Source organism: Centropristis striata, chromosome 8, assembly GCF_030273125.1.
Source record: "Centropristis striata isolate RG_2023a ecotype Rhode Island chromosome 8, C.striata_1.0, whole genome shotgun sequence".
Classification (NCBI taxonomy): Eukaryota; Metazoa; Chordata; class Actinopteri; order Perciformes; family Serranidae; genus Centropristis; species Centropristis striata.
The window spans coordinates 22,327,168-22,346,940 of record NC_081524.1 but is presented as its reverse complement, the minus strand read 5'-3'; the positions used below and the strand labels follow the sequence as shown (position 1 = coordinate 22,346,940).

At 35.4% G+C, this 19,773-nt stretch overlaps 1 protein-coding gene across 1 annotated transcript; it reads left to right on the top strand.

Moving 5' to 3' along the window:
• Positions 1–1,385: 1,385 nt before the first annotated feature.
• Positions 1,386–18,670, top strand: LOC131976057 (cathepsin S-like). The gene is made up of 8 exons (XM_059338945.1): positions 1,386–1,474; positions 4,943–5,067; positions 5,187–5,309; positions 8,871–9,023; positions 10,754–10,978; positions 14,862–15,027; positions 16,432–16,534; positions 18,309–18,670. The coding sequence occupies exons 1-8, from the start codon at positions 1,456–1,458 to the stop codon at positions 18,406–18,408; spliced, it is 1,014 nt and encodes a 337-aa protein (XP_059194928.1). The 5' UTR covers positions 1,386–1,455; the 3' UTR covers positions 18,409–18,670.
• The last annotated feature ends 1,103 nt before the right edge of the window (positions 18,671–19,773 follow it).

Sequence of the window (19,773 nt, the reverse complement as noted above, 5' to 3'; positions counted from 1 at the left end):
ATGGACATTTGTATCCTGTTAAATACAATACTTGAGCAAATGTACTTAGTTACTTTCCACCACTGGATATAAGTAAATTTTTTAAAGGTATTTTTTACCATTTTAGAGGCAGATACTCCGCATTTTACTCCCCTATTTATTTGATTAATTTAGTTACTATAGTTACGTCATATATTTTGAATAATAATACAAGATATTAGCAAAAATAAATTCTGACTTTATTGATTCTCTGGAGTAAATTCACAAGCTACCCAGCAAATGAAACAGCCTATAATAAATAAATAAAATTAGCTCCACCTTCACCAGCTTCATTATTAAAGTGATGATCACATGAATGCATCAATGCTTATAATTGAATGATATCATATATTATTCTGTGTAGTGGCTACTTTAACAAAATTCCATCAGACATATAAGACAAACATCTTCTGTTGAGAGTTTTAACAAACTTCTAGATATTTTTTATTTATTTATAATTTTGCTTTTAATTATCTATCATTATTAGCCTATATCATTATATATTTTGATTCTAACATCATTGTGATTATATTTTTCTCATATTGTATGGTTTTAATATGTATGTATTTTACCATTACCAACTTGCATTTTATTATTTGAATTTAGTTATTTATTATTTTTTATTTAAAGACTTCATCATTTTTTTATGTTATTGCTCCGTGTGTTTATTATTTTGTTTCTATTGTAAAGCACTTTGAGCTGCATTTTATATTATCAAACTGTGCTATATAAACCATTTTTATTATTATTATTATTATTATTATTATTGTTGTTGTTATTATTATGATTATTATTAGTAGTATTATTATAATCAGCAACAGCATTATTATTATTGATATTATAATTATTATTATTATCAGCAGCAGCAGCATTATTATTTGTATTATTATTATTATTAATATTATTATTATCATTGTTATTATTATTATTATTATTACTTTTATCATCATCATCATCATCATCATTATTATTATTATCATTATTATTATTATTATTATTATTATTATTATTATTATGGTACATCTGATTACTTCTTCCATTCAACATGTTTGAGGTGTAATTCTCATCACCGCCTCAAGGGGGTACTGTTGAGACTTCAGTCTTATTAAAAATATAATGTACATTTTATTGTTTTAATGTGTTTAAACACTGAATTCGAAAACATGAACTATTCCCAGAACATTATTTACGATTATCTGGTTCAGTTTTGAGGCTTCGATGCTTTAAAACTAGATAAAAGTTAACTTGTGCTTCCTTATTTCTTGTTACATTCACTTCCCCCTCTGAAGAGTGCTCTCATGTCTCTGCAGGTGATTTTAACAGCGCGATGCAGCTTTCTGTTTCTAAAGAGGAAGAAGTGACACAGATCATGTGACAGTTTCCTTTATAAATATAAACCAGGAAAACACCGTCACAGTGGATCAACACACAGCAGCGATGAATCCGACTAATCAAGGTAAGAAACTTTTCATATAAATCTACACATTTCATCTAAATATTCTGCTTTGTATATGACTTATTTAAAAGGGAATCCGTCGATGAAAAAAAAACTTTAACGCTATCTGCTTTTTTACTTTCATTTTTCTGTTTTGCAGTAACTTTCTTTGTCTTCAGGCTGCAGCTGTGGCGAACCTAGTGAAAAATACTGTAATATTGCTGTAACATTGTTTCACTGAGGTTTAGTGTTGCTCAGGTGATTTATAATGACATTAGGACTAAATATAGCCTACTAAAATAGTATTTTACCTGGCCCTTCTATGGGGTATTTAAAGTGTAAGTCATAAACAAACGGTCGATTAATTTACAAATTTTAATTTTTCTCAATTAATCGTTAAGTCTATAAAATGTTAGAAAATAGGATAGTGAAAATCTATCCCAGTTTCTAAAAAGTCCAAGGTGATGCCCTTAAATGTCTTGTCAATCCAAATATCAAAAATATGTCCAGTTTAATGTTATACAACCGAAAAAGGGAGGAAACTCCACATTTGAGAGGCTGAAAACAACATTTTATGCCATTTTTGAATTAAAAGAATACTTAAATAATCAATTAAATGGATGGGCTAGTCAATTATGATTGCAGCTTAAAATGTGACCAACAGGGCACTGTCTCTGGATGAGATACAGTGTTTACTGTTTTTAAACGTTTTAGTTAGTTAGTTAGTTAGTTAGTTAGTTGGTGTCTGAAAAGTCTGCAGAGTTTTTGGCGGGGATGGGCAACTTAAATGCTGGAGGGGCCACAATTTTTCATCGACACTACTACAGGGCCACATATAGGAGCGTGCACTTAACCAGATATGATGCAACTGCAATTTTAAATATGTTTACAGTGCAGTACCTTAACATAGTTCATGCTCAAATGTATGTATAACAGTATAAATAGGAATACACAAGGTTTGTGCAAATAAAATATAACCACTTACTGGGATTTCTTTTTTATCAGTGCAAGAACAGCAGATCAACATTAATTGCAAGAAGTAATTTTGTGCGTTTTTACACTGCACTTTTAAGATTTCATGCTCAAATGAATGTTTTAGTACTGAGGGCCACTTCAAGTGCCCCATGCCTCCAGTTGCCCATCCTTGATTTAAAGTATAGATTTGTTTTCCTCTTGTTGTTGTGTAACTGAACTGAGAGTGAGTCAGTCAGGTATCAGGTGATATTTGCAGTCTGCTCTTTCATTTTGACAGCTTCTCTTAAGTAGATCAGGTGAAACTTGCACATCTACATCCTGTACCTGATTAAAGGGATGCTTCACATGTTTTCAAGGGGAGTTGGTATTTATCCATACAATGTGTCGACGGCGGTTGGCCCTCTTTTGGAGAAGCTAGCTATGGTGCCAACACAAAGTTAAGCAATGTCTTTCTGTGAACAGGGGCAGCAACAAAAAGGAATTTGAACCTCCTTAAGAAAGTCTGTTCAATAGAATGTTTTCACTACTTTACCTTGCTGTCAGATAGCCCTGTTTAAGTTTACGCAGGGGAACTAGAATTGTTGTATGCTCTCTTTAAAGCCATCAGACTCCATTGACAAAAATAATTATTTTACCCCGTAGAGCACACAGGAGTAGCTGGATTACAGCTGCTGTTTGTTTGAGTTGTTGTGTGACTTTGGTGTTTTTTAATGGTTAGTTCGGATTCACCAAAGTTACATAAAAATGCAAACACACTTAAACACAGCTAAAGTTTTGCTGCTTCCCCGTGTCGGTACTCCTGCCTGCTTCTCAAAAATGTAGGCGTTATGATCACCATCTAATAATATGCTGATTAGATAACTACCTCACACAACCACATTTAAAAAAAATCCAAACTATCTCTGTAAGAGCCATTTAACCAGGATCTTAATTTACATCAACAGCTCTTTTACATTCTTTATTAAATGCTGATTCTGTCTTACTGGCAGCAAACACTTCCAGTCTTCTGGAGCTGTTGTAACAACGTCCTTTACAACCATTTGATTAAACAATAACTAATGTTGCTGTTGATGCCAGATTTCTTGCTTGTTCATTAGTTTCACTTCTTGTCTTGTGATGATTGACTCACTTTGGAGATTTATGTTCAGTTCAATAGCTTTAAATTTGTGGAAGTGACTGCAGCTGACCATCAGATGGAGATCTTAAACACCCACTCACACACACACACACACACACACACGCACGCACACACACACACACACACACACACACACACACACACTTACACTTAAAACACAGTCTTTGAGAGGGATCAGGTGAAATGTGGCTGATCAGAATATTTAAAACAAATAATAAAATTTTTAAAAAACAACACCAGTGCTAACCACACCCTCAAACATACCACAGAGAGAGATTTTTACCTTCAAGAGTTTAGTGTCAATAAGAGCTGAACACAAATACATCTTTTATAATAACAAGTTCAGACTAGGTAAGTACAGTACAATTAGAATGTAATTGTACTTTTATTAATATTCTTATTTAACCCTCTGAAGTCCAACGAGTCGTTTCAGGATGTTTTTTACTGCAGTGTATAAAATATATATAAGTCCTGCAGCTCTATGGAGTCAGCACAATCATGGCGAGAACAACTGGGAACAACTCAGAAATGTTTGTTGTGCAGAATAATACATTTATAATGACATAAATCATAAAAAAATAAAGATGCAAGTTAAATTTCTCTGATAAATATATATTTTTAATTGGAATAAAATAGAATTTATATATACAAAACTTTTCCAAGTGCCCAGAAGTGTCACTAAAATTGGAAAAAAATATACATATTTAACTATTTGCATTTTTACAACCTGTACTTGCATCCTCTCCTGTCCTCTCCTCTCTGCTCTGTGTAAACAGATTTTTCAATGAATATTTGGCTGATATCATATATCATGGCTTCACAGTGTCTGAGGGGCAGAATTAAATGTTTTTAACAGTATAATTTATACTTAAGATTACAAAACATACAATTTAAAAACGTTAAATGTCTGGTGCCTCTTGAAATTTGTCACATAGTCACCATAAAGGGTTATAAAATTAATAAAATGACACCTTAAATGTGTTTTTTCGCACAATGTTTAAATTTATCCAGGTAGGAATTGAAGTGAAATGCTGAATTTCAGCTGTTTAAATCTGCTGTAGGATATATTTAACTTTAATATTAACCTAAAGTTAATGTGTCTAAAATGACAAACCAATAAGTCAAAGATTGCTATCTTTATATTTGAACAAAAGTCCATTGTTTGCTTGACTTCAATGCAACTTCTCCGTCACCACTGATCTCAAGTGTGGCCTCTGACTCGTCGATCCTCTGTGTGGTTTTTATGAAGCGAGAACTCGTCTGTTTCTGACTCGAGGCGTGATCTCTGCCTGCCAGTTTGTTTTCTCGCTCATCAAAGGTCAGAGGACATCCTGGTCTCTCATGTGGTCCATGACTTTGTGTGTGTGTGTTTCCAGTCCTGATGCTGGGGAGCCTGCTGCTCGTCTCCCTGTGTGCCGGAGCTCGAGCTGCGTTTGACAGCCAGCTGGACGTCCACTGGGAGCTGTGGAAGAAGACGCACGAGAAGACGTACCAGAATGAGGTGTGTGGTAAACTACGAGTGGATATAAATACGTTTGTAGGCGCAGAATCCATATCAGATTGCTCATTAACTTATACAGTATTTGACCTCGTGCACTCTCACTGTGTGTTCTTCTTGAGGTGGAGGATGTGCGCCGCAGGGAATTGTGGGAGAAGAACCTGATGATGATCGCCATGCACAACCTGGAGGCCTCGATGGGGCTCCACACCTACGAGCTCAGCATGAACCACATGGGAGACCTGGTGAGAAAGTGATTTATACTAAAGGGGAAAACAACTTTTATTGATTTATGATTAGCATATTTAATGACCAAGGTATAATGATGGTGGAGGATATAAAGCTAGATACAGTAAGTGAAGTTTGAAGCTCAACAGCTCACATTATAATGCAGTAGTTTGGTGTATGTTTGCTTTCTGTCAGTGAGTTTGCATTAGTTGAATTAATGCAAATTTGTGCTCACAAGAGTACCAAGTGAGTTTTTATCTGCATCTAGAAATAATCACAAACAAACCAGTTTCATCATGTTTCGGTGAGGAATCAAAGAATCTAACAATATAGGTTATTTATTTTATTTGTTCTGGTATCCAACCACGTCTGCCTGTATCACTCCATACTTATCTGTTAGCTATTACGACCATAAAAACTACCACAAACGATGATGTGGGATTTTATATGAGCGGTGTGGCAAGGTAGTCGTCCAAAGTTTAAATTTGATTTTTTTTTTAACCGCCTGAGTGCATGATTAGGAACCTTGGTTTTACAGGAAGAGAAAAATAAGGAGTTTGTGGTAAAATTGCTCTGTAACAATGTTTCTTTTCTACATATATTTTGCAAGAGGTAAATAAACAATTTACACAAGGACAGAGGACTAAAAATTGGAAAAATCCAAATGTTAGATGACTAAAATCGTTAAATAGTTAAAATAGACAGAGATCTAAAAAAAATGTGTCTTTAAAATGCACCTTAAAAATACATGACCACTTCTGTTCCACAACCACAACACTGTCACATGTGCAAAGAGGATATGAAACGCACCTTTATCTTGATTAAGACTACAGATTTTTACTTTTTCTGAAGTTTGAAATCTGTTTGAAACATTTGGGATGATGCAAGTACACAACTCAACTACATAGATTAGGATAGAATTTATTAATTTCATATTATTAATAATCCCGAATGAAATTCTGGTTCCAGATTGATCCAAAGAGTCCAAAACAATTACAAAAACAATCACAATATAGGATAATATAAGAAAAACAAACATAAGTCTAGTTGTTTTTAGACATTTTATTTTAAAAAAACGTACATATTATAACTTTAAATGTTCAACTGCTTAATGAAATTACTGAAGCTTTATCTTCAACTTGTTTTATCTTGTTTTAGTTCTAGTTACATAAAAAAGCTTCAGATAATCAGGAAATAAATGACAGTAAGTTTGCAGAATACAGATAAAAACCTCCCTCTGGTCTAACGGACACACAGTAGTTTCTGGGCTCAGTAATGAGATGCTTTCTGCTCTCAGCTCGACCGCTGATCCTCAGCTGCTGCAGGAAGCATTCTGCCTCCCAGTTAATGACTGACTAAAGGACTCAGACTGCGTGCCGGAATATTAACTAAGTGTTGTTTGGTTTGCGTCCTTTAACCTGCCTCGCCTCAGTCTGTATCCGACATTCTCTGGAAATATTCAAACTGAATTTAAGTGAATTGATCTGAAACTTGGCTGATAACTGATAACAGCTTGAATAAAAAGTTACACTCTGTTCTCATGTACAGTGTAGAATAAGCACATGCCTCTTTTCATTATGGTGGAACGTAACAAAATACATTTACTCAAGTGCTTTACCTAAGTACAATTTGAGGCACTTGAATATTTTCCATTTTATCCTTTATACTTCTACTTCACTACATTTTAGAGGTGTATCTTGTACTTTTTACTCCACTATCAACAGTAAAACACTGCTTACATAAATGCATCAAATATAATAATACAATAATATATTTGGAATATAAGAAAATCCAAGTGGGTCCATTCTGCATAACGAGTACTTCTACTCTTGATACTTTAAGTACATTTTGATGCTGATAACTTGAGTAAGTTTTAAATGCAGGACTTTTACTTGTAGTGGAGTAATTTCACAGTGTGGTATTAGTACTTTTACATGAAGTAAGGGATCTGAATACTTCTTCCACAGCTGCTTTTAACCATCAAAACGTTTTGGGAATGCTTTACAAAGAACGAAGAACGCACAAAGAAAGAAGAACAGAAAAGATGAAAATTCATCGAAAAAATATATTTTTTTTTACCACAAAGTAGCATTGAAACATCATATACATTTTTATTTGGACTTCAAGTTATCAAGCTGCAACAGCTTTTCTTTTGACCGAAAATGAACTAAACTATTAATCATTTCAGTCAATTTTCCAAAGCGCTGAACGTTCTCCAGCTAAATAGTCATCAAGTCGGGTAAATGTATATTCGTGCACATGCAGCAAATTATCAGTGACAAAGGTAGTATAAAAATATATTTAAGATTAAGATTTCCTTTATTAGTCCCAAACTTGGAATTTCCAGAGTTACAGCAGCAAAGTGGGTAGTAAAATAACAATAAATAGTAAACAGCAATATGTTGTTGTACTTTTATTAATATTGTTATTTAACCCTCTGAAGTGATGTGACCCCAATGAGTCGTTTCAGGATGTTTTTACTGCAATGTATAAAATATAAATAAGTCCTGCAGACACAGTTATAATGACATAAATCATAAAAGAGAAAAACGCAAGTTAAATTTTTCTGATAAATATATTTTTTTAAATGGAATAAAATGGAATTTATGTATGCAAAACTTTTTCAAGTGCCCACAAGTGTCACTAATATTGGAAAAAAATTTTTTGGACATATACATGTTTAACTATTTGCATTTTTACAACCTCTACTTGCATCCTCTCCTGTCCTCTCCTCTCTGCTCTGTATAAACAGATTTTCAGTGAATATTTGTCTCAGCAGAATCAATCATGGCCTCACAGTGTCTGTGGAGCAGGATTTAATGCTTTTAACAGTATCATTTATATTTAAGATTACAAAACATAGAATTTTAAAAAGATAAATGTCTGGTGCCCCTTGAAATTTCTCAGATAGTCACCGTCAAGGATTATAAACTAGAAATATAAGAAAGGTACTGTATTAGCAAATAAACAAGGAAAAAAAGATTTTGCTTTTTGATTTCAGCTAGCAATTAAAGGCTGAAGTCACGTTAATGATTATAAACAACGTAAATAAATAAATAAGGCATGTAGTATGCCCATATTACGTTTATTGACACAGTGTCAGTATACATAACCATAGAGTTAATAAGTTTACATAAATGCTGGTGACTGAAAAGTGTTATTTTCTCTCTTGAAGTCCCAGAATGAAGCAGAGAAAAGTCGACTCATCAAGCTTGCCTAATATTGTGCACAGCATACAAAATATTGTTCTAATTGTTATTGTTTATTGTATTTATTTATTTTTTGCACTACCTCAGATCTGAAGCTTGTTATCATAGTTGCAGTTTCTTTTTGCACAACTGTTGTTTATATGTAACCTGTGGTTCTGTTAATTTTAACACGTTGCATTTTTCTTGTTAATAATTTTGGGGTCTTTGTTTTTATCCTGGTGGTATCGAAAATGGTATCGAGTATCGAATATTTTCCTGAGTATCGGTATCGAGTTGAAAATTTTAGTATCGTGACAACCCTAATCCACAGCCCTGCTAAATGAATATGTGCCATGTAAAACTGATCTGTTGTTGTGCTCTTCCTCACAGACCACAGAGGAGATCCTGCAGTCCTACGCCACACTCAGTCCTCCCACCGACATCCAGAGGGCACCATCTGCCTTCGCAGGGATGACAGGCGCCGCTGCACCAGCCACCGTGGACTGGAGAGACAAGAACTGTGTCACCAAAGTGAAGATGCAGGTAAAGAACAACATATTGTGTTTCATATCACCGAGCGTAAGAACAGAGTCAGCAGGTTGATGAGTGCTGCTGCTGGTGAAAGCAGAGACGTCTCATCGTCCCACACTTTCCTCCTCTTCCTTATTCGTCAGAGCGGCTCTTGCTCACACAGGAAGTCATCACCACAGCAGCAGTTGTGCAAGTTTTTTTTTTCCACTTCCACTTTGTTTCTTGGTGCTGAAGAAGAAGTGCAAGATCACTGCCTGGAAAGTATTAACACAAAGTCTGGTTCACGCTACAGGAAAATTTGAGATTTTAAGGACATTTCTTCTATAGCATGTCTTCTTTTAAACTGATGGATGTCTGTTTGCAGATTTCCCCCTAAATTCACCAAAAGTTAGCATCAGATAATGCCTTATTTGCATATTTAAACATAACATTTTAGAAAACTTAATCAACTGGGGAAGTATCACAGTGACATCTTATTATTACTAAAAAAATAATCTGTTTTTCACCTGTAGTACCTTGCAAAATGTGTAGAATTTTACAATAATATATTTTTAAAGGTCATTTTCTGATGATTTTTTTCTGTGAACCATAAGTCTTCACTTCAGAAGCACTTACATACACCAAACCTTATCTATATTCTGAAGGATTTTATCAATTATTGCCTAATTTATAACGTCTCACTTTTCTAAATGTTTTTATTTTTGGCTTTACCTGATTCTAAAGAAATTATTTAGAATTGTAACTGTAGCTTTGATTTTTGTCAATTTGTCAATTTAAAAAGAATGATGTATATGAATAGCTTTTTCATGATAAGGTCCATTTATAATATTATTTTTTACAAAGCAAGTGATGAAATCAGAATCACTTTTTGAACTTTTTCACTTTTCTAATAATTAATTGAGGATTTTTTTTCTCACAGAATCAGACCTTTATGTGAAAAGTCAGTCATAAGAGAAGTGAAGTATTTTAGAAAATATTTTCCAAATAATTTGATTTACACTGTGAAGAAGGAGAGCTGTTGCTATGCTGATGAGACTCACAAGTATTGATTTTCTGATTTTGGAATTCTTTCTGTTCTGTGCAACATGTTAGATATAAAAGACAAACCAGGACATTTCCAGAAAAGTCGGTCGAGTTCTTTCACCTCTTCAACTCTGCTGGCTCTGTTTTATGAACATCTTTATAAACTGCTGCCAGACATGGAGACGTGAAGCGTTTCATTTCACTGTGAAGCTAAAAAGGAAAAGGGGGGGAAAGCATTGTGTATATGACATTACACCAGGGGTAGGCAACCTGAGGCTCCAGAGCCACATGTGGCTCTTCAGGTCGTCTGCAGTGGCTCCCTGTGTCTGTGATAAAATAATCATACAAAATGAATACTGATTTCTTTACATTTTCATTTTTATTTATCAGTCGGCCCATTGGAATTTGTAGTGTGTTTTCTAGTTAGACGAGCTTTCGATTCCAAATTTCCTGAGATATTTCTTCGGTGTCCAGCCTCTTATTTGCACTTTGGCCTTCGCTGCATTCTTCATATTAATAAATGCTCATCATGGCATATTAGTCATGTTATTAGGCTCATTTAGACTTAGTTAGGCTGTTTTATCTTTAATGTTAGGCTCAAAATAAGTTTTGTGGCTCCATTCCGAAATTTTTTTCTCTTTTTTTGGCCAACAATGGCTCTTTTGTTAGTAAAGGTTGCCGACCCCTGCATTACACTAACACAGCTCATTTGCTTCCAGGGTGCTTGTGGCTCCTGCTGGGCCTTCAGTGCTGCAGGGGCCCTGGAGGGCCAGTGGGCCAAGAAAACAGGGAAGCTGGTGGACCTCAGCCCCCAAAACCTGGTGGACTGTTCAGGCAAATACGGCAACCACGGCTGCAACGGCGGCTTCATGCACAAAGCGTTCGAGTACGTCAAAGACAACCAGGGCATCGACTCGGACGCCTCGTACCCGTACACAGGACAGGTGAGTGACTGCTCTAATCCTGCCGCTCAAAGATGCAGCAGAGGGATACGAAAAAATCCATAACATGTGCAAAAGCATTAAAACAGAAGCAAAACGTCAGTTGTATGCACCTAAAAGTTATTGTGTGAAAAATGATGTTTATGACCTCTTTGTCAGCTGGCTGTTTAATCACATCAAGCAATAGATTATAACACAAAGTCATAAAACAGCTTCTAAATGGTGATGACAGAACTTTAAAAGTACAAATTGACTCTCTGGCCTCAGTTTACTCTTTTATTTCTTTGGAAAACACATTTAAGGAAAGAAACTATCACACAGAGAGAAATCCTTCTTTCTTGATTAAGCAATCATCCACAGGTGTGCAGGGAAGCTTCTGATTCAAAATTCAAAATTACGTTTTTTATCCCCGAGGGGAAATTCAGTTAGTCTGTTAGCTCTTTGGTAAATTATTGAAGAATGAGAGCAAAGGAGTTTTTGAATCTCTCCGTCCTGCACCAGAGAGAGAGGAGCGGTCCACATATCCAACATATTCTTTACAAATAACAAGCCAAAATTGAATGAGCATGTCTTCAAATATCCTTAAAAATCTTTTTGTTTAAGAAAATTCAGTTGAACAAATGTATGTTATTTTAGTCACACAATATATTTGATTGTGTCATTTGAAATGTTTTGATAATTTTGGATTTGGGAAAATTCTGGTAAGCGCACAAGCTTCTCGTTTGAATTCTGGAAGTTCAGTCTCAGCTCCTATAATACCAAGTAAAAAAAAAGTGCATCCAAAATAAAGACAATTGGAGCCTGAAGGATAAAAATGTCCCCATTAAAACTTAACATTTTCACAGATATTATAGCATTAAATCATGCATTCTTGCAGGCTTTCAATCTCGTGCCCTGGTTTGAAAAGTGTAGTTTTTACTATTTTCCACTATATTGAGCCTATGGGAAAATACGTGATATTTTCTTTTTTTAATTAGGATTAATGAAGCTGTATTCTTGAGCATTGTTTTATGCAAGTAGGCAAAATGTATATATATATCCCAGACTGTGGAAAAAAAAGCTAAAAATCCCCATAGTAGTTTACTGAGAATAATTTAACATATTTACGCAATTAAAAAAAACAACAACAGTGGTGTTATGTAAAGAAATTGGCATCTAAAGATTTCTGAATATGAATTAATATTTGGTAATAATCAGGATAATCATCAAGTTAAAAGAACAATTAATCTGACGCTGAACAAAAAAATTAAAATGCATAATTGGCATCAAAAAGGTTAAAATTTCAAAAAATGAATAAATGTTTGTCAGTTATTATCAGGACTGAAGTTGGTTAAATATGTTATTTAGTGAAAATGGAAAATAATGTTAATATATAGTATTTTTAAAGCATATTTTTGTCCTCTGAAGCATCATTAATCGAAAGCAGCCTTGTTACTTATTACTGATATATCCCAGACTTGAGGAAAAAAAATTCCCACCCAGCATCAAGGATACAGAAGACAATTAAACTTTTGTGTTGTCTTTCATACCAACAGACATTATGTAAACAAACTGGCATTTAAAGGGTTAAAATTCAGAAAATGAGTGAATATTTGGTTTTGAGGATCAGGACAGAAAAAACGTATACTTTTATGGCATGTTTTTGATGCAAACATTTTTTAAATTTTCTAAAGAGTTGCAGAAGGATTACATGTGAAACTCTGATGAAATGCTATAAAGTAGCAGAGGCCCAGCAGTCTCTGTTTTTATGATGATTGTGGTCAGATCATAAGATCTTTATCACGACAGGAGTCTGAAGAGCTTTTATGGAATTTTAGATTTTCAAATTAAAAGACGTTGCTAGCCTCGTGGTCAGATTGTTTTCTCGTCTGCTGTTTCCAAGGGCAAGAGTTTCAATTTTTTAATCATAACATCTTGTTTGTGTTACATTCTATTAATAGTTTGAGCATAATTTTTATTGCCGATGTGCAAGCGACAGCTGAGGCCAGAGGCGTTGTGTTTCCTGGTCGCGCCTCTGTTTGTCTCATTCTCGTGGCCCTGGTATCTCAGGAACGCCTGCAGGGAATTCTTTTCAAATTTGGCACAAAAGTCCACTTGGACCCAACGATTAACTGATTAGATTTTGATCACTGTAAATCCACAAATTCTACTTGTCTTAAAATGTTCCACGTTCTTCCACGAAATTCAAATTCATGTTCCTCAAATGTGAATCTTTGCTTGTTTGTTTTTAGACTTATGTGACAGTACAGTGGATATTTTATTTGTTTAATTTTTTTGATTGTAAGTTAGACAGAACAAGATATTTGAAGACATTACCTTGATGTATATCTGTCATTATTTACTGACATTTATAGCCGAGCCCGACCGAAACTGGATTTTTTGGGGCGTTGCCGACAGCAACAAAAAGTTCTGATAGATATATCTAACATTACCTTTACACTCCTATTTATGTTACAAAATATAGGAAACATGGGTTAAGTAGTTTGTTAAATCTGCTGTTTTATGTTTCAAAATGCAAATGTTATTTTTCTTGCCAGCTGTGAGTTGAGAACAGCTTTTTGTCTCTTATTGCCTCTTATTTGCTGCTTGCCACCGAATTTGTAAGCAGGAGCGCCTTCTGCTGGACAAACTATGTGTTGACAACATTTCTTATTTACCTCAGCAATACGAGCTCTAAAAAAGTTTTCATATTGCCGCATATCAGACAACATTTAAGCCAATACCGAAATATCTGCGATAGGTCAATATTTGACAGACAAAAATCGGCTGACTGATATAACAGTTAGGCTCTTATTTATAGAACACACTATTATTTAAGTAATTGGTAAAAAGTAGTGGTTTATCAGGTGCAGCCCTAGAAACTGCAGCACAAATGCATGGTGAAAATAAACGGCAACCTCCGAAGCTGAAAAGTTAATTAAACATGGATGTGCAAAAAAACTGCAGTTCCTCAACTGGCCACTTGAGGCTGGCTCCAAAAGTGAGTCGATCCCTATTTACACCCATCTGAAAATGCCCAAATTAACAGTAGAAATAAACATTTTTACAGCCTGGAGCAAGATACAGGTTTGGTCTCTATAGTTAATTTCCTTGTTCACGACAACTGCAGGGGAGTCTTAATCATATAAATGCTTAAAGTTGTGTTAAAGGTTTCCCATCGTTTTATAAAGCCTAATTAAATAATTAAGGTGACCGTAGTACAAACTGTAATTGGTTGTTGTAAGGCAGCTCTTCCCCTGCAGCAGAGTTGATTGTCACTTTGTTGAGGTCAGAGTGTTGTTATCCCACTTTACAAGCGATTATAAACAACATGGTGTGTGTTTTAAGTGGAGCCAGATAGGAAATTCAGTGCAAACTCAGGTTTACAGTTAGCAAATTCCTGTACGAGACAACAATGTGGGTGTGCAAGAAGTTAAGTCCGACCCTTCAGGCTGCAGACTGCAGCACTCTTCACACTTGTCTGTGGTCGGCTGTTAATGTCTCTTTGGAGCAACAATAAATTAATCGGAGCGGACAACGTGTTTGTCCTCCAGGCTTCATCTGGTTCGCTGTTTGTGTGGAGGAGGAGGAGGGCAGTTCTGAGCCGATCCGACAGACTGTTCCAACCTCGCGGAGGTGTTGTGGCTCCAATTCACCCGAAAAAATGAATAAAAATTCTATCAGTGATGAGAATATTCTCCTCATTAGTGCAGTGTCTGCATCTGAACGTCAGTTTGTGCCTCACCTGCTGGAGCTGGATGTTTAACAATCAAATGCTGAGAAAAAAAGACCAAAAAGTGTCTAAATTCATATCTGAACATCATTATTTAGCATTTCTATTAGCTGCTTTCTGTATGTCATCCAGACTACATTATAAGTTCTAACCCAGCTTGTGCTCTTCCTTCAGTCACAACAGTGCCGCTACAACCCCAGCTACCGCGCCGCCAACTGCACCGGGTACAGCTTCCTGCCTGAAGGGGACGAGGGGGCCATGAAGGAGGCGCTCGCCACCATTGGACCCATTTCAGTGGCGATTGACGCCACGAGACCAAGATTTGCCTTCTACAGGAGCGGTACGTTACATCATCAACTGCAGTGGCTCTCATCTTTACTAACATGACTGTAGAAAGATCCAGACATGTTGGGCAACAGGTTGGGGGTGGACATGAAGTGGTTGCCAAAAAAACGTGACAGGAGGAACATGATTTTTAACAGTTAGCACACCCTGAAAATCTTGGTTTTGCTCACGTGCAGTGGTTTAACTTCTCAACTGGCTGCAGTGAGAAGTTAAACTCTGTGTCAGGACCCTTTGGCATCACTGTTAAGCAGAGTTAAAGGTGCAAAAGTGCAAAATTTTAACCAGAGAGGGCAGAAAAAACACTTTTCAGCTTGATTTGTTACGTTTTAAAGTTTTACACACTGAATCCCTCATCTGCAAATGTTTCCAGCAATTTTCCAACTCAAAGAAATCTGTCATTTTAATCATGATAACATGCTAGTGTACATTTGGTCCTCTGTCAGTGGCGTAATATCACCTTTGCACGTGTTTAAAAACTTTTAACCCGTTTTATCTAATTTTAAGCCTCATTTTTACATTTAAGGTTTTTTTGATATTTGTTTTTTTTAAATATATAATTTAACCAAATTAATGATTTTGGTCAAACAAGAAGTTATCAGAGAAACGGGCCTAAAGAAACGTTAGCAGTGGTTCAGTTCACAGCCCCTCCAAGACGTCCTTAGTCCACCAAACAGCAATGTAGAAACACTGATTTTCAGTTAAAAAACTGCTTAATTCAATGTTTTAACTGGTTTTAATCACCTGGTCCAAAACAGAGACACAAGCTGAGCAAATATTAACGGCGTTTCAGCTCACAGCCCTTTTAAGATGTCCTATGTCTGCCAAACAGCATATTAGAATCACTGATTTTCAAAATTCAGCTCCTGATAAAAACCTCCTGAACATATCAGAGAAGCAAGCTGAGCAAATGTTTCCAGCAGCTCGATTCGCAGCCCCTCTGAAGCCTCCTTTGCCTGCCGAACATTGTTTGAAAAACACAGATTTTTCTTTTTTTACGTGAAACTGCTTTGTTCAGTGTTTTTTCTACATTTAATCAGCTGGTCTGTTTGTTTTGGAGGGAAGGAGACCTCTGTGGATAATTCGGGTCCTTATTAAAACTTCCTGAACGATGAACTCTGAAGGAATCCGAACCATGAAAAACTGACTGCAGTGTCGGCATTGGTGGAGATGAAATGCTACATCATGATGCCACCAAATTCTGTCTTTTGTTTTTTGTATTGAGAGACCCCTAGTGGCACAAAAAAACAAATTTTGCATTAAATACAACTTTTTTTTTCCAAAACAAGGGTCACAATTAGAAAATGGGCAAAAAATTTGCATAACTTAAAACACAAACTAAATTCCTGTCTTAAATATTTCTAAAAAATAATTAACGTGACTATAATGACATATATTTCAGGAGTGTACGACGATCCGAGCTGCACCCAGAAAGTGAACCACGGTGTGTTGGCTGTGGGCTACGGCACACTGAACGGACAAGACTACTGGCTGGTCAAGAACAGGTGAGACATTTTCACTACCCTGATCTCTAAATCTCCATCTAGTCCCCATATACAAACATATATACATGCATACATACTGAGGTTACATACAGGTCCTTTATGTTCCTCATCATCTCATCTCTTAGTGTTGAAGGAGAAGTGAAACAAGGAAGTCAGAGCTCTACAGGAAAGCACACTGTGTCATCCAGCTCAGAGGGTGTGGGCTATTTTGCTGACATGAGTTCAGTGGTTGAATAGACATATTTTCTACAAACACCTGACTCCCAAGCAACCATTAAGTCACACTGCATGTGTGGTCTCAATCCCACAGTGTCACGAAATCATGCATGCGTAATGGAGAAGAAAGAGTTTCATTTCTCATCTCTTATTGCTTGAAAAATATCACAAGTTCCCATTTTTCTGCTGCTGACCTCATCCAGCCATTTTTAGTTTGATTCTCACCACATTTTTTTTTCTCATGTATTAACAGGGAGATTTGCCCTTTAATTTAGAGGCTCAGTGATAAGATTAAACACCTAAAACACCCATGTGTTCTCTGTAGATAAATTACTCTGCTGCTCCCCATTTCAGTTGTTTTTAATACATTTTCATTACGTTTTTATAATTAGAGTTTCTATCTTTCCTCTTGCTGTGGGACACTGCTCAGTGGAATTAGCTTTAAAAATAATTTCTAAATTACTTTGATGGAATCTTAAGCAGGATTTGTAATCAGTTTTCACCTGATGACACTGGTGGGGATATAAATACAGACTGGTTGAGTTAGAACATGACAGCACATGGAGGAGACCTACAGGACATACAGCAGCACCTTTTTAGTCCCATAACTCATAAAAATGTCAAAAGCATTTAGAGATTGTGGAGTAGTTCAATAATTCATATTTTATTCTTCTTGGGAGCCCAAAGTTGAATTAAAAATATAATAACATCACTTCTATTCAAAGAGACACTGAGGTATATAAAGTGAGATGTAAGTCAGATGTTACCAGTTAATCTTATAATAGTTTTAAAAAAGATAAGCTGATGTAGCCACATTTTATTTTGAGGAAATTAACAGGTCAGCAAACACATTTTCTTACACTGCGCAATGAGTTTTCCTTTATTTTATATGGAAAAAGGGGAACAAAGTGCACTTCTGCAAGCCCCTGTTACCTTTAGCCACTCTGTGCTAATTTTATGAGTCACTTAAAATAATAGAAACTGTAGTTGGCCTGGTGGTGGGCCGATAATTAGAGAGCAGGGTGGCTGATACACCTTTTTATCTTTGCATCTGAAAAAACAACACAAGTGAATGACTTTTACAAAATTGCTGCACTAAAATTAACATTTATTTAACACTGCTACTGTGTGCATTGTCTGGTTTGCTTAAGTAGATCTGTACTCTGCATTCACTGCTCTTATTTTAAATAAAAACATACATATCAACTAAAAAATCAATCAGAAAATAAGACTTATGAAAGAAAAATGAATAGAGTTTAGGTGAAATTAACAACAGCATTTATCAGTGAGAGGGAATATAACTTTAAATAAATAAGAGCTACATAAACGTTTAAAAATTTCAATTAGTCGACCTATCACTAAACTCGCATTATATCAGATAATTTTCTTACTTTTAAGCTAATACTCATTTATTTAACTCAACTTAAAAATAAAACAAGTTATTAACATTGACTAAACAAGTCAATTAAAAATTATGCTTAATGATGAATCAGTTTCCAGAAAACCTTTCTGTTATTCCTTTTATTTATATTCCTGTTTTTCTGCTCTTTCCATCCAGCTGGGGAGTTAAGTTTGGAGACCAGGGCTACATCCGGATGGCGCGCAACAAGGCCGACCAGTGTGGCATCGCTCTGTACGGCTGCTACCCCACCATGTAGCTGCACAGGGAATGTGTTGTAAAATTAAGTTCCTTTTTATAGTAGAATGTTTTTAGTTTAATTTACATTGATTTTAACATTTTTCTACATATCTTGTTTTAGAACAAAATCCAAAAATGACAAGTCTTTAAATACTACAGTTTAGTTGAAGTAGTCTCAACTATGTTTGTTTGTGTCCGACTGTATATGTATATATGTGTGTGTGTGTGTGTGTGTGTGTGTTTGAGTGTGTAATAAAGAGATGGACACTCTGTAATCTCGGCCTTTCACTGAATATCAGATCTGCTCTCACGCGATGAGGTAAAGATCTGATTTTACAGCACCAGTTTCAGGTTTGTCAGTCTGTTAAATCTGCCATGAAAAGCGCCTGAAAGGATTCCATCGACTCTTTGGGAAATTGGCTTGTTGGTCAATTTAGCTTTTACATGTTAGGACAGAAGAAACGCCAAAATCAATACCCGTGTCTTCTGGTAAATATCTCTGTCCTCTGCACACGCTGACGGGACGGCGTATCACACACTCGCTGCCTGCAGGCAACTTACACTGTCTTCAATGAGAAGAAAAGCCTTGTGGCATGATTTTATTTTCCACTGACCTACTTTTCCAAAAAGTCCAAGGAAAAAAATTAGATGCAAAGATACAACTCTTATATCTGTCCATTAAATCTCTATTGCCTGAATTATAACCTATTATATTATTTTATTACCCAACATGATAAAAAAATGTTTTAGTGTGCTTTTATTACCTGAAATACCTTAAGTGATGTAAATATTCATAAATAAATAAATAAGGGGGGTATTTAAGTCCCATAAAATCATATAATTTTTAACTAATTATATTAATATAAATACTTTAATTTAGTGCTCATCAACATGTTTTTAAACAACATACTTTATACCATTGATCTCCAGTGGTGGAATTGTATAATCCAGGTAATACATTATAAATAAATATATAATAGGGATAGGGATAGGGATTTTTCCTAATTTTGGGAAGTAATCTTGTCATAAACTTGTGTCAGGTTTATGTAAAAAGTGGGGTTTTTGCTGATCATGTACGTGGTTCATTATTTGTCATAAAAGACAACTAGACAGTAAAACATGGAATTTATATAACTACATTTTAGAAAATTGAGAGAGTAATTGTTGCCATATGGCGACACCATGCAATACAGGGTTAAATATGATCCACCCAGCAGCTTCCACCTAAAGCTCACTAATTAACATGTCACGTCTCGTTTGTTTAATCCATATGAAATATGAGCTGCAAAAACAAGTTGTGGTTTCAGAGTCAGGTCAGCTGTTTCTCTTGTTTCTGCTCTTCATTATAAATTAACACGCTGTTATCTGTAGCTTCATATTTAGC